Source organism: Symphodus melops, assembly GCF_947650265.1.
Source record: "Symphodus melops genome assembly, chromosome: 5".
In the NCBI taxonomy this organism is placed as follows: Eukaryota; Metazoa; Chordata; class Actinopteri; order Labriformes; family Labridae; genus Symphodus; species Symphodus melops.
The window spans coordinates 26,483,445-26,506,409 of record NC_136695.1 but is presented as its reverse complement, the minus strand read 5'-3'; the positions used below and the strand labels follow the sequence as shown (position 1 = coordinate 26,506,409).

Here is a 22,965-nt window from a genome sequence, read left to right as displayed (position 1 = left end):
CTAGCAAATCGACTCAACAATTACTGAAAGTAGAGGCAAAAGATTTAAGAGGATCTGTTGGACAAGATTGAATATTTGGTACAGGAGGTGTTCTCTGTATGGACAAAGAAAGCTCTTCCTCTCAAGTAAACCTTGATAGGCCAAGATAGGTGGTACCATACACACCCATTAATCTGTAACCTCCTGGCTAAATGCTAATATATTCTGTAAAGCGAAGACTTGACTCCTTGGACAAACTCAAAGCACTTACATAAAAGTAAGTTAAACAATTATTGACTTTGATTTCTAAGCTTATATTCTCTCATCAATCACACGCTCAGCATTGATAACCTGTATTAAGACAAATATAGAAACAAGACAAACGAGTTTGTTTGGCAGGGATTAGTGATGGCCAAACATCAGATGGATATACTGCTTTGTGGAGATGCTGCTGCCAGTGTTTACATCTTGGAGTTCACAGAGACGACTCAAGTTGATGCCAGTGTTGGTTGGGAGTTCTCGCCTTAGGATCTGTCTTGCTCTCAGCAGAGCAGCTTGCCTCCTCTCGTGCTTTACATTTGCCCATGAGTCGAAACAGTGCAGCCTGAGGTTGCAGTTCTCCCTTGAGGCCACAAGTGGGGGGAAAATGACAAACGAACACGAGCCTATTAGTGGTGAATGATTTGCATGAACTGGCTGGAGGAATGAGGAAGATATTTTCATGTCCTGTTAATTGTAAATATGAAGTCAGACTATCAGACGTGTTTAACCTGCTTAACGTGTTTAACCTTTAACAATTGATGTTAAAAACAAGCAGCTTGGGATTCAGAGAGAAATTCTACCAGCTTCTGAATATAACTAAATATAATAGTATATATCACATGATTTATACCCACATGTGCCTCACTTGGTCCTGGGTCGGAAGGCTGTAAGTGACCTGGTCAAAGTAGTAAGGACAGAGCAGCAGGTCTGCCAGATCTGGCTTGTGAGACATCATGGCAAAGATTTGACTCAAGCGGTGGTTTGGTCCACAGAACTGTCCGAGGGAGAGTCCATGCCAAAGGGTTGAGAGCAACACATCCATGCTGGATTGAGTGACTGACGGCCTGAGGCAAAATAACTGGTACAGAGGCTGTTGGAAAGCCATTTTAAAAACTCTGACCCATCAAAAACACAAAAAAAGATAGTTATTAAATATGATGGCAGCAGCAGAATGAAGTGATCATGGCTCAGTATCATGAGTTTAATATGTCTGTAAACATTTAATTGGTGAGCAAATCTTTTTTTTATTACTATTTAGAAAATAATTATGATACTAAATGCTTAAAAAATATGAAATATAGTTAACCTACCTTATGCTCTGTGGTGTGTAACCTCCTGTATGAAATGCTCAGTTTTTGTTTTCTTTTAGACTCTTCTGTTCTAGAACACGTTTCTTTATTTGAACGATGACTGGCGACAAATGCGTGAGTTCAGTGATGAGGAAATTCTTTGACACAAGTGCACAAACAAATACCAATGCTAAAAAAATAAGACACATACAAGATAAACTGCAACAAAGGGATTTATTTCATGCATTACGTATTTAAAAACAACCCTTTATCGTACTTTCATCAATCTTTTTTTTGTATATTCTGAAGGGATAAAAGTCCTAAAGTTAAGTACTGTTTGTTGACTCTGCCTTTCTAAAGGCGATGGAAAACATCTAGCTTGTTGTATTGCATCAACCACACATTTAGTTTTTCTGTCAGTGTAAGTTATCTGTATTTTGAGTGTTGCCATCAAGACTTCTTCTCATTTTTAATAGCAGTTGCTTTATGATTCTGAATGCAGGATTGAAATCTTTGCTGGGTGTCTTCACATATTTGAAATGAGTGTCGCACCCTGTCCTTACAATCACAACTTTGTAGACCAGACCCTTGTTAAACCACAAATTATGTTTAGTAGTGTGAGTGTCTATAAAAGAGTTATTCTAACTGCTGCCAGATGAGATAAGATCATCCTTTATTGAGCTGCAGAGCGGACATTCAAGTGTTGCAGCAGCAAAAAGACAAGAAGCAGCAGCATGCATGTTAGTACAAATAAAATTAGAATCCATAGAAATAAAAAAATATATATATATTGTTTTACAACTAGTAAGTATAAAGAGAACTATACATTGATTCTGACAAACAAACATCACTTTGAAGGACATTCAGAGGCACTGCATGTCAGCAGGGAAGGCAGGAAACTAAACTGATTGGGGCCCCAGACCAGAAGGGGGTCCATAAGGACTCACAAACTTAAACCAAAGCAGTGGCCTGTCAGGTTTAACCTTAACCTTCAAACATACAGTTCACAACTCGAACAAAACAAATGAAGAAAACAGACACGGACGAGGATAATCTCAAAAAGTGCAACTCTTGCAAAATCAATAGGAAAACCACCAAATAAGGGGGCCCCATCTGACAGCACTCACTCTCACTGTCCTGCTGTGAAAAACCAAAATTGGTTAATTAAAGTCATCAAAGAAAGATGAAGAGGAACTATGCACCTACAGGAGAGAGAAAGAAATAAAGTGAAAGAAAAAAAGGCTTTACATGGCGCCCAAAAAATTCACTTTCATTGAGTCCATATTTAAGGTATGCAGAAGGAACCACATTGTTATTTTACACAAAACAAAAGATAAGTTATGGACATTACCACTATCATCTTTACACTTCTCTAACTTTCACATTTCTCTACCAAAACTAAACAGTGCACTTCTTAAGCAGTAAATGTAAGAGAAACTGTAGCAAACTAAGTTGTGTTAAATCCTAACTTGAGTAAAGCTGAATTGCAGCGCTTAAAGAGGCCCAGAGTGGAAAGTTGGATTTGAATTGAAGGGGAGGAGGGGGAGAAAGAAAAAAGGCTGTGCGACATCGAGGCGGCTCATTCGCTCGCGGAGACTTCTCTGACGTCACATCAACTTCAAAACACTGAACGTTAACGGAGAGAGAGAGAGGGAGAGAGAGGAAGCTGCTGAGGACTACGACGACTTTAACGTCCAAGGGACACACACAAACAGGCAGCTTTTCTGGTAAGAATACAACTGAGGAAGGGGGAATACAAACTAACCCCGCGAGGAGCACCGTGTGTGCCGCGGCTGCTAAGCGAGCTAGCTGTGTGGCTAACTGGGTAGCGTCAGCGGCTAGCTCAGCTCTCTGTCTCCCGTCACAGCTGGCAGGGATCCGGGCTGTAAGTTGAAGGTATGGTGCGGCTAGTTTTCCTCGGTAGAGTTTAAAAAGGATTAAAGGCTTTAAAGTGTACTTAATTATCTCTCGCTCCGAGTTAACAGTTGGAGTGTAGTTAACGGTTTGTGTTTAACGGCTCCATTTCAGATTAAAACGGTCGGTTGAAGCTCGTCGACGGTGTGTTTGTTTTATTAAAGCACAGCTCAGACAGTAAGGAAGAGGCTAAGCTTTCTTTATCTCGCCTGTGTTATTAGTTGGCTCAAGTTTACAAAGCTACTTTGTCCATTACTTTGAGTTATAGTAGTCCGCTCAGTTTCCTGTCCATGCATTACTTCGACTCGATTAAAAAGTTTTGTTATCAAGACTTCGTGACACCAGGAAGAGGCAACAACTCATCAATCTATTCATCCATCTATCTATCCATCTATCTATCCATCTCCACCCACCCACACCTGTCTTTGTTTGCGATTTGTTTTTCCTTCTCCTATTCATTTATTCGTCTCACCTAAGTGTCAGGTGAAAGTTTCACGCTTGACATGCCCTCGTAACATACTGTAGAGCTTGTTAAACTTTCTGTCTTTAACATCTCCACTCCCCTTTAATACTTTAATGCTTCCTTTTGTATTAAAACTCGGGCTGAACAATTGATTGAAAATGTAATCCATCTATAGGAAGAGCAATCACGTCAAAACAAAACAAAAGTGTAATGAAAGAAAAGGTATGACGAGTTTATTTAAAGCACATTACAGGGCCATTCAAAGTGCTTCACGTAAGACACCAAATATTTGACTTAATGACAACAAACCGGTAACAATCACAGAGAAGAAAATTTGTCAAACAAAAAAAAGAAAGCTCTGAAAGAGATGAGACATTAAGCAACAGAATAAATAAATGAGCTCACATTTTGAAGGTTTGATGTCTTTTATCTGTGTCTTTTCGTGGTATGAAATTAGATATTGTTTGAAACAAATTCAGTTTTGTGCTGCTGATTTTGTCCTGGCTTGCAACCCACATGCTCTCATAAAGGTTTGATAATCATAAATCTAATATACTACAAAACAAAAGTGAGAATAACTATGATTAAATGCACGATCAGCTCTCCTGTCAAAAAAATAACCTATAGCCCCACGTTAAACTCTGTTTGGTCCTAAATGATATATAAATATATATATACACACACACACACACTGTATATGGACACACTTTTCCTCATATGACGTAACAGTTGATTGAAAAAGTCTACAGCTGTTATATAGTGATTCAGCGTCCTCTTATACAATGTTCAGAACCATAATACTTACCGTAATTAATCCCAGAGGGAACTTTGGTGTTCTGTTTATATTCTCAAGCTTATAAACAGCTTATTTTACTGATATCTCTATGTCAAAGGAAATGCTGTCGATGGTTGGCATCAGTTTCTGATCTAATTTTTCTCGTGGCTTTTGTTCTTCATTTTCTCTCCATCCATGGTATGAAGATCTGTGACATTTTTTCCGTTTTACATTTTCTTCATTATATAGATGCTATGAGCAATGACGCTTCTTTCCTGACTAACCTGTTGCTCCAGTCTTGTTGTTGGTTTCTGGTCTCATGGGGGTTTCCTTTGTCTCCATAGCTGTCATTGGCAAGTTTGCAAAACACTGCAAGTTTCTGTGCTTGTCCCCTGGTGGGCTGCTTAGAGCTGGAAATGGTGAAAATGACTCTATGGAGACAGCGGGAGTAACCAAAAGGTATAAAAGATGAGGACGAAAGGGTTGGCGTGAGAAGAAGAAGAAGGGATGTGGTGTGTTTTCCCCCCTTTTTTTTTCTCCCAAGCAGTCTGTCCCAGCAGAGTCGTACTCGGGGGAACAGCCACAGAGACGTGTACCAGCTGCACCCACGATGAATGGCAGGGCTCAGGATGGGTTGCCATGACACGGACGCTGGCACGCGTTGTTATGCAGACACTTCTTTTCTCAGGGCATGTTTGCACTTTATTGCATTGCCTGGTCTCGCCTGCATGGTGCTTGAGAGAAAAAGGCCTGCTTTTAGATGCACAATCTGAGTCATGCTTTTTCATAAACTTTGCTGTAATGTTTTGGAAGTAACAGGGCTTTATGTGAAGAATGTTTTGTGAATGTTTAGGTGATCTAGTGAGGGGGGAAAAGGATCTGTTTGTGAGAAGGCTGTGGTGATGCTCTGGTGATTACTGTGCTTCATCTAATTGGTATAAAAAGAAGTCTGTGACAGCGCTGTAATTGTTTGTCTGATCTCTCGGCTGCTGACTAACGGTGGCGACAGATCAAAGTCATAAATGCTGAATTTTTCCCAATCACTCTAATTTTGTGGTCACTTTCAGGCGATGTTGAGTCTGATGGGACATCTTTAATACGATCTACCACAAACAGTCTGCTGTGTTGATAAAGCCACCGTCATCAGTGATAGCAGACCCGTCATTTTCCTGCTGCTGTTTTGAATTACAGGATGTCATTTCTAAAGATAAGAATGAGTGTACAAATGAAAAGGACCTTAAGACAATACCTGGTATTTGTTCAGTTGGAGTGGTTCAAACAAAGCATTTTAATCCTGTCGTCAAAAAGACCCGGATTTCTAAAGCTTGCATCCGTTTTTAAAGAAGTTACTGAACGCACATATTTGTCTCTGGATTAGTGAAAGGAGGAACAATAGACGTAGCTTACTGCTGGAAAGATGTCTTTGAAAGGATTCATGTACTGGACAGATTGTCCACCAAGGCATATTGTCGTTTGTCCTTTTAGCTATCAAAATAGCTAAATAGCGGTGGCGCCGATAGCGCAGCGGCAGCGCGCGCACCATGTTGCGAGGCTTTGCTCCTCGCGCAGGCAGCCCGGGTTCGCGTCCGGCCTGTGGCCACTTTCCCGCATGTCTCTCCCCACTCTCTCCCTGTTTCCGACTCTATCCACTGTCCTATCAATAAAGGCAAAAAGGCCAAAAATAAACCTAAAAAAAAAAAAAAAAAGCTAAATAGCTATGGCCTGCTGTAACTTATCCATTTCTTTACACATTAGTAATGGGGATCAATTCAACAGTACAAAGAATGTGACGCAGTGAATGAACAGCTGAAAACAAACACTGAGGGGCAAAGTTAAAGCTCCAGAGGAAACGTCTAAACACCTTTTATCAAAGACTTTGTACTGTGGCTCGACTCTGCAGCTGATAGGAAACCATGCATGTTTCCGAAGGCGCGCGCCGTGATCGTTCGTAAAGTCATGATGAACCAGACGGCACATTCAAGCGAGTGTCCGGGTGGTCCCGTCCTACAGATTTTTTCCATGCTCTGCTAAAATGTCTTCAGATCCTGACGTCAGTTTCTAGCCGAGTTTTGTAACGTCTCCTGAAGAGTAACAAGAAACCTAAAAAAACCCTAATCTAACGATATAGATCTCCTTTAAAGTTGACCTTTGTCTTTAATTATTAAACATTCTGGTTGTTTATGGATATCAAAAGTAAGAGCTGGGACACTAGATTTGCCAGCAGTTTGAGCCCTGGGGAGAGACTTGGCGGCCGTGGGTTCAAGTCCGTTCTCTGCCCTTAGATGCATTTAGACCCTCACTCTCTCCGCCCAGTGTTTCTTGTCTAATAAGAGCAAAAAAAACCCCAAATGACTTTAACAGAGAGTAAGTAAGAGATTATCCAAAATTAAACTGGTGCTAATGTTGTGTATGATTTGTGTCAGCCTCCAATCTTGAGGTGACTTTAAACAGGACACAGTAACTAACGGACACTCTATCGACTCAGAAGGTGAAGAGAAGTCACATAAGAGCTAACCTGTAAATGTCAAAGCCTATTACAGTACAAATCCATATTTTAAAGCTGCACTCTGTTTGACATTTTAAATGGGATTCATATTTGCAGCTGAAAATAGCAGTGAAGAAGTTTATTTGCATCCCTGCATCATAAACGCCTATAAAGCCCTGCTAAACAAATTGTCCGGGTTGATCAACAGACTTGTCTGTTATTTAGTAATGACGTGTGTGTCATTGTTCATCATTCCACCTGGACCACTTTTCAATATTTAGATCGATGATTCATACATAGAGGGATCATTAGTCCTTAAAGCACGCTGCAGTCTTTTGCTTTCAAAGCGTTCAGCGGGTGGGATCTGATGGACGTTCTCCCTCCACTTCACTTCCAGTCGTACGCTTTTAGCAGATTTGACAGAAGGTCACACATTTAAGACCAGAGAGCATTCACTTATCCTCAATAGGCCGGCACATATAGCAGTGATGACACAGTCAGGCAGATGTGAAAGCTTCTTCCTCTAATGCAGAGTTATGCTGTGTGCTTCAATGGGATTAAAGGGTTAGTGTCTTTACTAAGCAGACCACACCGCCTCGTCTAGGTTATTCTTTCTATTTCTTCCATTGTCTTAGGAAAAATACAGTGTTGCCATTTCCACATTTATTGCATACACTTAGTTAACTGCTCATTTTGTTTTCGCAAGTGCAAGCTTATATCACATTGATGCACATTTAATGACTTTTTTAACTTTGTATGAAGCGTTTTACCATCTAATGACATTTTAACGAACAGACACATTTTTAGTTATTGAGAAAAGAATACAGGGTTTGTATAAATGTATTTATCCACTATGTCAAAAAACTTGGCCGATGAAGTGCTTGGTAGGCAGTTAGAGCATCATTTTACAAGTAAAAAATACCATAGTAGATGAGCAGTGATAGGCCCATCTCTTCTCTCTGCTCCTTTGATGTGAACCAGCTGCGGCTGGAATGTCTGGGTTTAACAATCTGTAAAATAACACATAACACGTGTTGTCACTGGAAAAAAAGAGCGAGACATCAGTCGACTGTTCCCAGTGCGCTTATTGACGCTCTAGATGTTTTTACAGATTATGCAAAGCAGAGAACCATGCTGAGTGCAATTCAAAAATCTTTTTTTGCTCAAGCTGCAAGGTTTACTAAACCATCTGCAGCCGAGCATCAGCTAAGCAGATGTCCTTTTGCGCCAACATTTGTTTACAATGCAAAATAATGTAAAATATTCTTCTGTTTGATACCGCTTCCAGAGGAGCTTTGAAAAGTCTTATTGCAACTGCACCACATCCAAAAAAAGGTAGTCTTTGTTCTAGCAGTTTAATAAGAGTTTGTTGGCTTCATTGGTTTTAGCCTATGCCATGCTGATCACTTCTAGTCGAGGGAATCTCCTGCCTTGCCGTCACCCTCGCTGCACTGTGACTTCTCCTGTCTGCCTGTTAATCTCCCTGTGGAGCTGCGGCTGCTGTCAGTGGCCTGTGTGCATGCGTTCTCTGCCATCCCTCGAGGATTTGAACAGCAGCGCTGACCGTAAGCTACATCCCCCTAGATGATGAGCTAAATATATAACTCCCATACCCCCCCCCCCCCCCCCCCCCCACCCCCATCTCCTTTTCTGTTACTGTCTTCTCTTCAGTCTCACCATGCTAGCCCTCTCTTGCATTCATTCATGTGTGTTCAAGCATGCCTGTGAAGTCGGACATACCGTATATTTGTAATATTAATGGCCCTGGGGCAGGAAAGGAAATGTCCCATTTGTCGGCTGTTATGTGCCATCTGTGTTTGCAGCGCACAATGCCCAGATCAGTAAAAAGCAACACTACAGGGTGTACAGGAGAAGGTTTGCTGTTACATTGTGTGATGCCGCACATACCTGTTGTTTTTTTATTCTGAATAAGGACAGGAAGGATGTCTGCAGGACAGACAATGAAGTCAGAAGAACAGAGTGTAACCAGACTGTTGGCTGCATTTCTCTTCCCCCTTCCAGCTCCTCTCACTTTGCTTTGTCCTTCCTCTCTCTCTCTCTCTCTCTTTGCTTCACTCCTCCTCATCCTCGGCCTTTTAGCTAACGCAGAAAAATGTGTCCAAATCTAGGCACTGGGTCTCTTTTATATGCGTGTTAAGTCAGCGCCTGAGCTTTGTTTAAGGGGGGGGGCCTGCTGCCAAGCTCTGTCACTGTATTAGCCAGCTCACACACAATACGGCCCTCAAGCACTAAAGCAAACCAGACCTATCACTTCTCTCTTTTGTAGAGACCTTTCTGTAGCTCATTACGTGAACATGATGCTGGAATATGAGCAAGCAGAAAGGGAGTGTTGTTTTCTGTCCCATGGTTTTTTTTCTTCCAATGCATGACACCTAACATGTAACCTCTCAAACGTACGCAGCACGGATCAACCGTGTTTTTGTCTGTTGAAAGGTTTACATCATGTGTATTACTCTAGTAAGCCTGAAAGATCATGAACCACATTTGAAGTCTTAGTCTTCACTTTGAATAAAGATGACTGTTTTCCAGGTCGCTTGTTATTGTGCTCGAGATGGTGTTGGATTTCAGTGCCGTGGGATTAACGTCAGATCTTTACAAACCATATCCATAATCTATGGGGGTTATTAAAGAGGCCGGGCGAAGTGAGAGGGCTCGCACTTCCATCTGCTCTCAGTCACTCATCATGCAGATAAAAATCATCTGCAGCACGAAGCCGAGGCTTTCCTCTCCTTCTTTCTCCATCTATGCCCTCAGAGAAAAAATAAAACCCTTTTATATTCTTGAACTGAAAAGCAGAAATACTCTGTAGATCAGCATGTGTGAGCCTGTCAGGTGTCATCAATATGTCTGTTAACTGTTTGTTACACTGCCGGCTTTCACAGTTTATTTTGCAAGCAGATTTCAAGGTTAAGCCTTTTCCTGTTGGTTATGAAATATTGAAGTATTACTCACCATCTTCACAGAGGGAACTCTGTAAAAATGATGACACCGCTAGAAGGATCCTCTCACTGAACAGAAGTGTTACTGAATAATTGTTTTTGTTATTTACAGGATTTAAGATTTTAAATGAATTGAATGTCAGAAACGTTTAAACAAGACGAGTCATAGAACTGTTCTGCGTGTCTGGTACAGAACGCCTCGTCATTAACACGAAAGATCAGAAACTAATCCTTTTTATGAAAGAAAGTGGAACCAGCAACTGATGGACAGTTTTGTTTTGTAAATGGTTAAAATGAGGCAGCTTGCAGTTGGTGTCTTTCCATCGACTCATCAACATGTGCTTGCAGATCTGATCTGAAAACTAAATGGCATTAGTGCCAGTATTTCTACTATTAAAAACATGCCAACTGGTTCGACGTGGTGAGAAGAAACTTCAGTTTTCTTTAAGATCTACTCTTGTACGAATTAGTTATCTAAAAATATGGCATCACAAGAGAGAGCGGGCAGATCTCTTTTTCCTTCGGCTCTTAACAAGCTGTGTGAGATACACCCGTTTGTAGATCGTTTTTTTGACTGACAGACGAGACCCGAGAGAAGGGAAAGCACAAGTGCGCTGCTTCTGAAGTCTAATGTACTCTGCCCTCATTCGAGTGCTTGTAATGTTTCCTCTGTGTAATTAGCTTAACAGGCTCCAAGGGCTGAATATGTCTGCACAAGTCTGATTATTATTCAGTAGGATTGAACCGAACAGCAGAGTTCATTGGACACTCAGCAGTTTACTATTGTTTTGGCTCTTGTTGGTTGCTAATCTCAATATTACCAGCCAGGTACCAGGGGCTAATTTATAATAAAAAAACAGGAACTTATACATTTTCATTTTGAGCATTCATCGTGTTCTGAATCTACCTAAAGTCATTAACATTAAGCTGTTATGTATTCTCTAGCATGTGTTGAAAATCAAGACAATCTTTGTAGCGGTCATGTTTTTATAAGCCTTAAGAAACTTCAGTTCTTTAGTCATATTTATAACCAAAAGCTCCGAGGTGTCAGCATTGTGGAAATCTACATTTCAAATGTTGGTATCGTGAAAAACTGATACAAAAATCGAACCAAGCAGAATGTGCAGGGAATGTTTTTAAAAAGTGCTCAGCTTCATGGACAGCACACTTACAGGAAGGAGTCTGCACTGTAGAAACCAGTGATGCTACTTTTGTAGGTGAGAGGTTGGCAGCTGCTCGCTTTGCTCTGAACATGTTTTTTTTCTATCCGTCTCTTTCAATCTCTTCACCAGTCTCGTAGCGTTCAGTGGGATTAGGATTAGTGGTCTGAGGCTGGCTACTTTTACAAGCACTAATAGATTTGTGGCTAAGGCTGTGTTTGATACAGTTGCAAACAGCTGCAGAGGTTAAGTTTGTCCTGGAAACATTTCGGCGACCTACGTCAACGGGGTCATTGAGTTGTTTTTTTTTTACTCGTAAATGAGGCAGTTTTCATCCACGCTGTGCTGCACAGTTTTTTGTCTGCCATCGGCTGTGGGCAGCAGGCCTCTCTTTGGGGAGGCTTCTACACTCGGGCCCACGCTGGGCCTGATTAGTCGAGGCTTTCCAACTGTGCTGTTGGATCTCCATGTAAACAAACACAATCCATTTGTTGAGCCTGTACTGCACACAATTAGTCATTGTTTGCATGGGATAGTCATTCTGCTGTAAGTGCAAAATCGCTGATGTAAACAGTTGGAACCAAAGGTTGTCAGTCCATGTAACTGTCCCTCCCCCTCTTCTGTGTCTTTCAGAGCCGCGTTGCTGCGACTGGTCCAGTTCCTGTCCGTCCAGTGGCTGTCAGCCCAGTGAGCTGTTTGAGCTGTCTCATAACCGTGGATTGCATCATTATGGAACAATAGCAGCCAGGATCAAACCTCCCTCCTCCTCTTCCTCCCCCTATTCCTTTCTTCTCAGCCTGGCCCTCCACTGAATCCCTCCCCCTAACAAACACAAAGTCACACACACACATGCAAACCTCTGACCACTCCTCCCACGCTGGTCATGGTCCACCCCCCCGGTCTCTCCAGAGAGTCGGTGGACACTGTGTGTGTAATCCTGTGTAAAGTATAGGCCCTATACGGCTGCATATGCTCCCTTTTGTCATGGCGGCTGTTGTTGTTGTGGAGGCCTCCCTCAGGAGAGAGCATGAGGGAGAACAGAAGGCAGCATAAAACTCACAAAGGGAGCGAGTGAGAGACACTGACGCTGCCGTTTATTTGACCAGAGGAGAATGAGCTTCACAGGGCGACATGGAATTCAATGAGGGTGAGACCACATGATGTGGGACTGGCAATACCACCCCAGTCCAACCTCACATTGGACCAGCAGTCGACTTTGGAGATATCGACCACATAGTGAGCTGCGAAAAGTAATGCAGTGAAATAGAAAAAAAAGTAAACAAGACTTTGTTTTTTTGCTTTTGGATGAGAATATATTTTTATTTTTCCTCTTCTTGGGGTTTATTTTTTGTATCGGCTTACCAAAAGTGCCTTTTTTTGGTGTTACTTTTGCCATTTTTCTTACTCTGTATAATCATTCTCCATATTGCCACTCATAATCTACGTAACAAAACATATCGTGAAAGTCACATGAAGTTTGTGTATCCATATAACAGATTAGATTAGTAGAATATTTGACTTCCTGTCAACAGCCTCGTTCACAACTGACAATCATCACCTTCCTGATTTTTATTTTGAATCTTCGGGAAAGCCTCCTTACGAACCCCAGCATTAAAAACCACAGAGAGCCTGATCGCTCCACACGAGTCAACTTTCTGCACTGCTTCCTCCCAGCCTTGGTTGCTTTTACGACGCAGAACAGTCGCCATGGTCAGTATCCACTCCAAATGGCGCTACCTGTTCATGTTCCTGGGCATTCAGCTGGTCGTCATGGCACTGCTGTCCCGAGAGGGATACCAGAAGAGAGTCAGCTACTTCATTCGAATCTTCCGTAAACCAGACACTTCTGGTGTGTCCGGTCGAAACCACACGCCTGCTGTTTTCGGCGGAAGTGACGTTTACGCCAACCTCTCCCAACTATCCAAAGCTCAGAGCCATGGAAACGCCATGCCATACTGCCCCAAGACGTCCCCTCTTATAGGTGAGTGTTTCTACCTGCTTCAGTGTCATTCCTTAGTGCTGCTAACTGGATTACTCAAGAACAGTCACTGTCTCCTCTACTTGTGTAAATACATCATTGTTCAAACAAAGAATCAAATGCAGTCATCAGTCATTCATCAGGTCCTTTCAGCTTTAGTACTGTTTACTGCGCTGTCTTCCATCATACAACAATCTCCATTGGAAACATAAATATTTGATTTATGAAGCTCATTTATGTTAAAGAGATTCTGAAAAGTGAAACCAATGAAATATCCATAAATGAAATTTGGTCAGTAACTTGTTGAAGGTTAAAACTTTAGATGTATTGAGGAAAAGATGAGTGACTCTGTTTTTAATCTCGATCCTTACTCAGTCACAGCTCGATCATCATGAAGGCAGAGGACATTTTATTGTTCCCTCCATTTTTTTACACAAAGCTGCTTTTTCAGCCTAATGGTGCTAGAACCATTACAGAGTGGTTATAGTATGATAGTGTACAGTATCCATTAGAATAGTTGTCATGATGGTTTATTTAACGATGACATAATGTCTTATCAGCCCTGATAGTGTGTCATTCTCTCTATGCTGAAGTCACTGATCAGATTGACTGAGTCTCTGCTTCCAGAGCAATTTTGTGGAAATGTACTGAATCGAATTTCTGTCTTTCATCCTGTGCTGTTGGAAGTTGAGAGCCACTTTTTCACACACTCTTATCGGCCTCTCAGAGATGTGTCACACGTTTCCATTTACCACATTGAAGTCAAATCAAAATTTGTGAATTAACAGTAGAAAGAAATCCCAATTCCTGTGTGCTGATATGGATTTCTGTACTCTTATTTAACAGTGCTTTGCATGAGCTAAACGTTTATTAACCCTCACATACTTCATACGTTTTCTTTTTGAAGTCTGTGACCTCGCTGTCTTTTTTTCACTTCACTAGTTTGATGCGTCTGCACTTGCATGGATGCACCACATTGAGAGGGACACTAGTTTCTGCTTCATGTGCACTCGTTATTCTGGAAAGTCTCTTGAATGTTTGTGTGGCTCAGAAAGAAAGAAGGAAATGTTTCCACACTCTCTCACTGCAGCCTGATGTTGCATCACACATCTCATGATCCAATCGAGTGTAACGACCAAAAACCCACCTTTGTTTAACTTCTTGGCAAAGAATTTGAAGGTCATAGGTACTGTAATCCTGGCTCATGTGTATAAAGTAAACAGAGTTTCTCTGCAGTTTGAATGAATCTGTTGTTCACAAGTGAAAAAGGTGTTTAGTGTGAGCTGAAAAGGACTCATGCAGGAAGTACCTTTTTTCAGATTTACCTTCTGAATACTTCAGAGGCAGAACTGTGCAGCCCCACCACCAGGGGATTCAACCGTGTTCCTCAGCACACCAGAGGAGCTTTAAAATGAGCTGCCACCTACTCATGAGAGGGAGGCTAATGGATTGTGTGCTTGATTTTTTTTTTTTTGGTTACAAACCTGTGAGTAGTGTCAACTGTAACACCTCATCCTGCTGCAGAACAATGGCTTAGTGTAACTTTGATGAATGATTAAAGGATAGAACAAATGACCCGGTATGATAAGGACATTAAATGTATTATTTTCTAAGCTGATGCGTTTAATTCAGAATCAATGACATCTTCCTTTAACAACTTGGTGCTAACTTGGAGGTAGTGTAACGTCACTGTGTATGAGAGGGTAAACATGAGATTTACTAAAACACTCGTACATTGTTTAGTTTTCATCCATGCTCCTTTAAGATGCATCTCTTTTCAGTTTGCTGAATGACAACTTAGAGCAAACTGGACACAAGGAAAGTGAGATGCAGTGGTTAGCTTAACGCTTAACATGTCCTCTGTTTGTCTTCCACCGTCCACTCCCTCGTTACACAACACCAAGACACTCAGAACACGCTGAGTGTTTTTTTTTTTCCAGTTCATGTTGGGTGAACTGGGCGAGCAGGCTTAGTTTACCAGTTTTCAGGCTCTGCCCTCTGCTCTTTTGTTCCCACATAACTCAGTCATTTTACACTTCATGCTGATAACTTAGACGCGAGTCATCGACGACATAAAAAAGGAAGGTAATTAAAGTAGGTGAGAATATTCAATCTGACAACAGTAAGTGAAGAGAAACCACCTGGAGGCTCGAAAGTGGTTTCATGATGAGGAAGAATGAAACCTTTTACCAGGAAAGATACAAGAATTCAAATAAAGGGCAATAATCATTCTAATCCAGAGCCCAAGATGACATCCTCACATGTCTTGTTCAGTCAACCAAAAGATTCTCTACTGACTCTTAAAGAAGTAAATGAACCAGAAAGTATCCATTTGATTCAGATAATGATAACAGATTAAGGTTTTCGAGCTGAACGGTTAACTAACATCTTCACTAAGTCACGGCTTCAACATTCAGCTGCTTACACAGTGGGTGGTAGAGTTTGCCTAAAAATACTTAAAGGAACAATGTGCCATAGTTTACAATGAGTGAGAAGCTCGAGTCCTGCCAGCTGTACTGTTGTCTGAGCCGTGTTTACACCTTGTTTACACCTTGTTTACATCATGTTTACATCATGTTTACGTGGATGGGACGGCCTCGTGTATAAAGCTGTTTCAGCTAAGGACTGTAGAAAAGAAGAAGAATGAGTGTGTTCAGGTTTCTGTCATTCTGTGTTCATTTATATGTGCAACACGAAGCTATGAGTTAACCAGTGTGTGCTAACATTAGCCTGCTAACACAACAACGCAGGACACTGACAACTGCAGCGTGAGTGAAGGATGATTTTGTCGACCACTTGCACTTCATGGTGTTTAATGATGTTGTGATGGTTGATTCCTTTGTGTGTGGAGAGGTGTCGTAGGTTTGTCTCTGGAGGAGAGCGAAGGCTTCAGAACAGAGCAGGTGTCGCCAAACGGCAGTTTGTTTTGGTGTGTGGCTGGTGCTTAAGGAGGCGACATCTACTGGGTCAAAAAGTCCTTCCTTTTAATAATAAGATGTCTAGATACATTCATGACTGGCTTAATCTTAAGGAAGTATCAGCAGAGTCGTATTTGTATGTAACATGCTGGTATCAAACAGACGTGTTTCGTACTTCCGCAGATTGATCAGAGACGCCTTGTTCAGTTTGAAGGCTGGATTGGAAAGATGGTTGATTGACTTTTTAGGAACAATGCTGCAGCAGTGACAACAGATGATTTATTTTCACACTGTACAGGAAAGGGCATGTGATCAATGCTACAGCATAAACATGAAGGTCGTGCGTGTAAATGTATATTTACATGCAGAACACACCCAGGTTTTTGCGAGTATCATCAAGTCATTTTCAACCATGATGTTATAATCAAATCATGTGCTAACCACATTGTTTATATTGGCTCCATCAGTGTTTCCTACTGCTAATGACAGCACACTCGTTTCTGCCTCTCAGGTGGGCCGATCCACGTCAGTTTCCCGTCAGGACTCACTCTGGCTGAGGTTCAGAGGAAAAACCCCCTGGTGGTGCGAGGAGGACGCTACAGACCACCAGACTGTGAGGCCAAACACCGAACAGCCATCATCATTCCCCACAGAAACAGAGAACACCACCTCAAGTTCCTCCTCTACTACCTACATCCTTTTCTGCAGAGACAACAGCTGCACTACGGGATTTACGTCATTCACCAGGTGAGGTCACATGACCCAGGACCAACCGATTTCACTGTGGGATGATTACAGCTCATTCATTTGGTCTGCATGCAGAGTGTAACTTGTTTGCTGTCCAACACACTTCAGACTAGATAAAGAGCGCCCTCTGGTGTGCAGCAGCGGCAAGTTACAGGAGAACTACCTGCAGATAGAACAGTGTATTCATGTCGACTCCTCAGCTGTTTGTCTTTTACACTGTTGGACTTTTTGACGTCGTTGCTCCGTACTTTCATCCCCAGTTTAGAAAACGTCTAAAAAAATGAGTCCAGTAGCTTCAGATGGTGAAGTGGGTTATTTTTGGGATGAATCAAGAAATTAACATCTGATCAAAGCTTGAAAATCTGACGCAACATCATGGTAAAAATGAGCAATACGACTATATCTGTCATGGACTGGTGAGTCATTGTGGGGGCTTTCTTCATTGTAAATCAGTACACTCTGTTTTGTTACAAATGTAAAGCTAAAGGGATTTCTCCCACTCAGCTAAACATGAGAATATTCCACAAGTTAAATCTCTGAATTAACTTTAATTTGTCCCGTTCTATATAAATCGTGTCAAGCATAGTGGCTCTAAGCCTTTATGCTAAATGTTCTCATATCTGTATTTAGCCTGCGAAAGGAGCTCAGCGGCTTCGTGCTGCGGTGCCATTGCATTTTCAATGCCGGGTGATACGTTTCATTTAATTTCTATAGATTCCCCCAATTACAGAGCTGGTGACGTTGAAGAGTGAAACGCTGCTCCATCATGGGGAAAGCAGTAAAAAAAAAGTCTCTTTATTAATCCTCTGAGGGGAAATTTAATTTGACACCATGACACACTACACACTACCAGCCTAAAATACACACACTCGCACTACTATGATCATGCACTGACGGAGAAGTGTCAAAGGGAGGGGCTGCACAGGAAACTGTAGTGCCCAGGAAGTGAACCGGCACCTCTCCAGCCAGCAGACCAGCATCACCAGGACTTGAGCTGCTTTCACAGCCCCAGCAGTTCTCTCTCGTTAGCGTCGTCAAATGAATTAACATAATAATAAAAACAGAGAAGAGAAGGGGGAACAGAAGAAAACAGTATGTCAGTGAGTGTCTTTATCTGTGGTCATTAAAGGAACGATGCGTGACAGTTTACACATGAATCATGATAAGTGTCTCTCTGCGTCATGACACATCCTTCCTTTTAATGAAGTATTGTGTTACTGTAAATATTGGTTTCCATATCTGCCACTCCGTCATGATAGTTTCTGTCTTCATCCTGTTCTGGCTGAGGTCTTTCTGACACGCTGCCTGTGCTGACAGACTGTCTGTGTTCACTCCACAGGCGGGGAACTACACTTTTAATCGGGCCAAGCTGATGAATGTGGGTTTCCGGGAGGCCATGAAAGAGGAAGACTGGGACTGTCTCTTCTTCCATGATGTGGACCTCATCCCAGAGGACGACCGCAACACCTACGTCTGCGACTCCAACCCGAAGCATGCAGCCATCGCCATGGACAAGTTTGGCTACAAGTATGACTCTCATCATGCACACTAAAGAGTTCACTTTTCCTTTTAGTTTAAGGTTTCTGTTTTTGGGATAGAGTCAAATGAATGAGGACTGACATGCAGGAAAGGAGCCACAGGTTGGACTTAATCCAGCCTCCGTTCATGGGGCCCGTGCACTAACCACCAGGCTACCAGCACCACAGAGCTGCTTATTAGCCACCTAACAAACTCACTCGCTCATGAACTAATGAATGTTTATGAAATGTTGAAGCGAAGTTGCATCACAAGCTATCACATAGAGTGAGGGTTTGGCCAGGTACTCTGGAAAAAGGTTCAATTCCTCAACAGAGTCTCTGTAACTAGCCACCTCTTATAACTGATGATTTAGACTCCACTCATCAACGAATGTTGTTTAAAGCTTTTAGGACGCGTCACTACAGAGCACATCTCATGTTCCACACTTGTTTTATAATACACATGTCTGTATTTGTTATCTTTTATCCCAACCAGGCTTCCATACAAGATGTACTTTGGAGGAGTGTCAGCTCTGACGCCACTGCACTACCTCAAAATGAACGGCTTTCCCAACAACTACTGGGGCTGGGGCGGAGAGGACGACGACATCGGAGTCCGGTAAGAGAAGCTGAGAATAATGGTTCAAAGAATGTGAGTTTAACTGTGGAAGTCGGAAGCACGAGGACATTAGCTATGGAAGTTAGCTCTGTGTGAAGATGGACTTTCTACCCAGCAGAGGAAACGCAGCAGATGGGCGGGGGGGGGAGAAAGCCACAAAGGAAACACTGAACAGACAGAAGACGTCAAAGAAAACATTTTTTGATACTGATAATACTGATCGGTGTGTTGATAGATGAGATTTACAATATCCAATAAAAATGACCAAGTTGAGTGTGTGTGTTATGGACGTGCGTGAAATGTGTGTGTGTGTGTGTGGGATTAACTTCTCTTGCGTTTCCTGACTGTGTCGTCGTCCTCTCAGAGTGTCTCTGGCGGGGATGTACATCACTCGTCCGACGCTGAAGGTTGGCCGTTACAAGATGATTAAACACAAGCTGGACAAAGGCAACGATGTGAACCCAAAGAGGTACGGACCAACAAGCTGTGTTTGGCTTGATCTTTTATTCTATGTCATCCTGACTAATGAAATCTGAGTTTAAGTTTAAATAGACTCACATGCACTATGCATGTGTGAAGAAGCAGATCAAACTTTTTTGCTATGTTTTTGTTTGTATGATGACGTTCCATCAACGTTCTTCATGTTTAGGTTCAACATGCTGGCAAAGACTCGCAGCACCTGGAAGTTAGACGGGATGAACACGGCTGATTACGAGACAATCTCGCGGCAGTACCTGCCCCTCTACACCAACATCACCGTCAACATCGGCACCGAGGCGGGTCTTCATCCCCCTCCCCCGACAACGCGTCCTCCTGCCAAAGCTGCAGGAAAACCTGCGGTCAGAGCGCCTACAGAAGACCTCGCCAAAAGCCCTGCCAATCTCAAAGAGGGCTCCTCGGAGAAACAGCCCACCATGAGAGACCACTAATCATGTTTCAGTCTGTGGGATGGTGGGTTTGCTTTTGCTCTGTGCTCGTTTTTTTTTTTTTTCCCCATCACATTTTGGAGAATCAACATACAGACAGTTGATTAAAAACCTGATTTAATATAGAATAAAAACTAAAGACCTGAAGGTGAGTGCTCTCCACCTGGGTTCTTCTTCCATCACTTCTTGTTCTTCCAGGGGAGCCACAGTGAAGAGTGAAGGTCAGAGTTGGACTCTATGAGTTTATATATCTACAGCGCCACGGTCGCTGCTTAAACCTGATGATGCCTTAGAAACATATTGTGATCTTTCTTTCTTTTGGTCGCTTCACTCGTACCTTAGTATTCACAGCGTTGATATCAATGGAACAGTAGCTGCAGTTTCCAACAGACGCACTGCGTCTCTTTAAAGTCTGCTCTCTTTTTCTTTTGAACACCAGTGAATACACGAGTGAAGGAGACTGTTTCCAGTCAGGTGTGTGAAGCTGCTACAAAGAGTGAAGGAACTTGACAGATTCATGCCTAACTGTTTATCAGTTCTTCTTTTCTTCTTTTAATAATGACGCACATATCGGATCTGTCTGCGAGTGTGTCGGCCCTCGTTCGACATGGCTTCGTCCTGCTCAGACATGCTGGTGTTTATCTGTTTATAAATCTTTATCTTCCTGGTTTCAGTATGGATGCTGGACACGTGCGTTCGCCTTTTGTCACGTTTAGTCTGGTTGAAGGAAAAGTGAAAACATTTGAGCTGTGTTCATGCAAAGCCAGGTTTCAGACTCTTCTGTGTAGCGCTTTCACTTCTCAGAATATCTTTTCAATCGTTTGTTTTCGATTTCTTTTTTTCTGAGTATTTTTGCCTTTTGCAAACCGAGCAGGTGATGGTGACAGCGATCAGCCCTCTGTCTTCACTTGAGCTTGTCATTCACATCAAAATGGAGTCTCTCTTGCGCATCTATTTTTTTAAGAATAGATTATATTGATTCTGTACAGTGAGCTTTGTATGTTGTATAATCCTCTTGATGTGCATTGTTTCAGTATGATTTCTGCCCTCCTCTTTCCCGTTATGTTTTCTAAACATGAGAAATGAACGTGAGCGTTTATGTTCTGTAAAGGAAGTCACTTCTACGTCAGATTGGTGAAGAACCACAAGCTGCTCCTATTTGTAGTAGCCAAATGTATCCACTAGGGGGGGTGGGAATCTTTGGGTGTCTCACGATTTAATTTCGATTCTTGGGTTTACGATTTGATTCAAAACACTTCTGGGTTCATGGAATCGATCTCCTCCAGTCGTCTGTGAGACTGGCTGCATTTCTTGCTGCTCTATTTATAATTCTACTGAGTTAAAGAGCAAGCTTTATTGCATAGCACAATTAAAAACGTCTTCCTTTAAGAGACTAAATCAGGATCCTTTGGGTTTGACCGAATAGATTTGATGATTAGTCAGTCATTCTTCACTTGCAACTGCTGGACTCAAAAAGTTTATCTGGAATTTTCTTTTAAAATTGACCGTTTGAATTTGTGAAATTTAGCTGAAATGAGTTATGTTTTGAGATTGCCTTGTGAAGTTATAGGAAAACTCCCCCCTGACCAACTCATTTCTCATTGTATTTATTTTATTTTGTTAATTTCAAATTGAGAAAATCAAATTGTCACTCACTTTTTTTTCACCCTCTGAGCCGTGTTTTGCCGTTCCCTCTCCACTCGTACACTTCATGTGGAACGTCCTCCCTCCTCTCTGACAGGTTTGATTGTGTTAACAAAAAGTAGTCGTCCCTTTATCCTGTGAGTGCAGCCGTAACGGCAGGTGAAAAAAAAAAAAAAGAGGCTGAAACCAAAGATGACTGTTGAAAGCTGTGATGATGGAAGCTTCTGTGTTTGTGTGTGAGCTGTATGAACCATGATTATCATTTCTTGTGTGTGGTTATAGGGTCTATCGCTTCTTCTTGTCATTATTTGTAGCCTCTTTAAAAACCATCATGTATTCAGTTCGAACCATACATGAACAGAAAAATGATTTTTAGCAAAGGGACACGAATGTTTGGTTATTTTCTTTTCGGAGTGGTTGCCTGGGATTTTCATAAATAGACAACATATATACTGTAGTATCACGCTGACGTGAATTCATATCCAAATCCTATGGCCTTAGCAACACGCAGTACTAGTATTCACCTAGAGAAATCTGCATATCAGACTTAATATGCATGGCAAAGATCCTATTAGTAAGGGAATGTATAGAGCACAACCTGGAGATGACACATATCAGTGCTCACCCTCTAAACCTGCAGCATGCCGCGTTGTTTGTCTCGTGAAATGGGAACTGTATTTTTGTGACTTTAAATGTAACTTTCCATTTGCTGTGAGGAGTCAAATGTACAAAGGAATCTTATATCCTGAGGTCACAGCTTACAGTGTACTTCATTATTTACTGTTAAACACTTTTCCACTTTAGTTCGACTCCGTTCTGATGTGGATATTTCAGCTCTTCTGCAGCAATAGGAAACAGTCACCACAGGGTAGTACTGGAACCAAGGGCAATGTGATTTAGTGAGTTATTTCTGCTCTCTTTATGAATTCTGCACAGTCCAGAGTGGCCTTAAATTCATTAATAAACTGATTATCCAAACACAAGTGTTCCTCTTTTTTTTTTTGTTTATTTAAACAATGTTTTTCTTTAGTCAATGGACCGGCCCTTCAAAAAGGTAAGATGACACTTAAGACATGAGGTATTTCTCATCTTGTCTGAATGCACTTTTATTTCTAATAAAGGTCACATATTATCCTCATCTTTAACCAGTGTTAGGGCTGTATTTGATCATGCCTATAAACCTCTCTATTTCAGCCCTGCTCAGAACAGCCTGTCTGTGTATCTGTGGCTTTAAATGTAAATGAGCTGTCTGACCACGCCCCCTATCTGGAAGGGCTTGGGTGGGTCTTGCTTACTTGCACCTTACCCTATTGTTTACAGTGAGAAGGCAGACTCGGTCAGGAACAAACAGTGTTGCTGTGGAAGTGTCACCCACCTGCAGGAGGGATTACTGCCCTTTGTGATGTCATAAAGGGATAATCTCCAAACAGCCTGTTTGATCACATTTTCTGAAAAGTGGCGCAGGCAAAAAAATGGAGAGGATAGACTTTTATTATTGTTCGTTTTAAGTGCAATTGCTTGCTTTTATTTTAGTGCTTGATACTCTAGC

The 22,965-nt window shown here is 41.9% G+C and overlaps 1 protein-coding gene and 1 long non-coding RNA gene across 3 annotated transcripts; one reads left to right on the top strand and one right to left on the bottom strand.

Annotated features, from left to right (window-relative positions):
- Nucleotides 1-256: 256 nt before the first annotated feature.
- Nucleotides 257-1,435, bottom strand: LOC306823527. The gene is made up of 3 exons (XR_013779010.1): nt 1,332-1,435; nt 876-1,134; nt 257-601 (listed from the first exon to the last, which is right to left on the bottom strand). It is a non-coding gene; the product is annotated as an uncharacterized lncRNA (long non-coding RNA).
- A 1,399-nt stretch (nt 1,436-2,834) lies between these two features.
- LOC306824755 (beta-1,4-galactosyltransferase 3) lies at nt 2,835-22,399 on the top strand. Of its 2 annotated transcripts, none has more exons than XM_079345082.1 (7): nt 2,835-3,037; nt 11,701-13,048; nt 16,475-16,710; nt 18,050-18,237; nt 18,724-18,846; nt 19,211-19,315; nt 19,496-22,399. In XM_079345082.1, exons 2-7 carry the CDS (start codon nt 12,775-12,777, stop codon nt 19,773-19,775), a joined length of 1,206 nt encoding a protein of 401 aa, XP_079201208.1. In that variant the 5' UTR covers nt 2,835-3,037; nt 11,701-12,774; the 3' UTR covers nt 19,776-22,399. The 2 variants fall into 2 exon arrangements, with proteins under 2 accessions (XP_079201208.1, XP_079201209.1); XM_079345083.1 differs by lacking the exon at nt 2,835-3,037 and adding an exon at nt 3,044-3,206.
- The last annotated feature ends 566 nt before the right edge of the window (nt 22,400-22,965 follow it).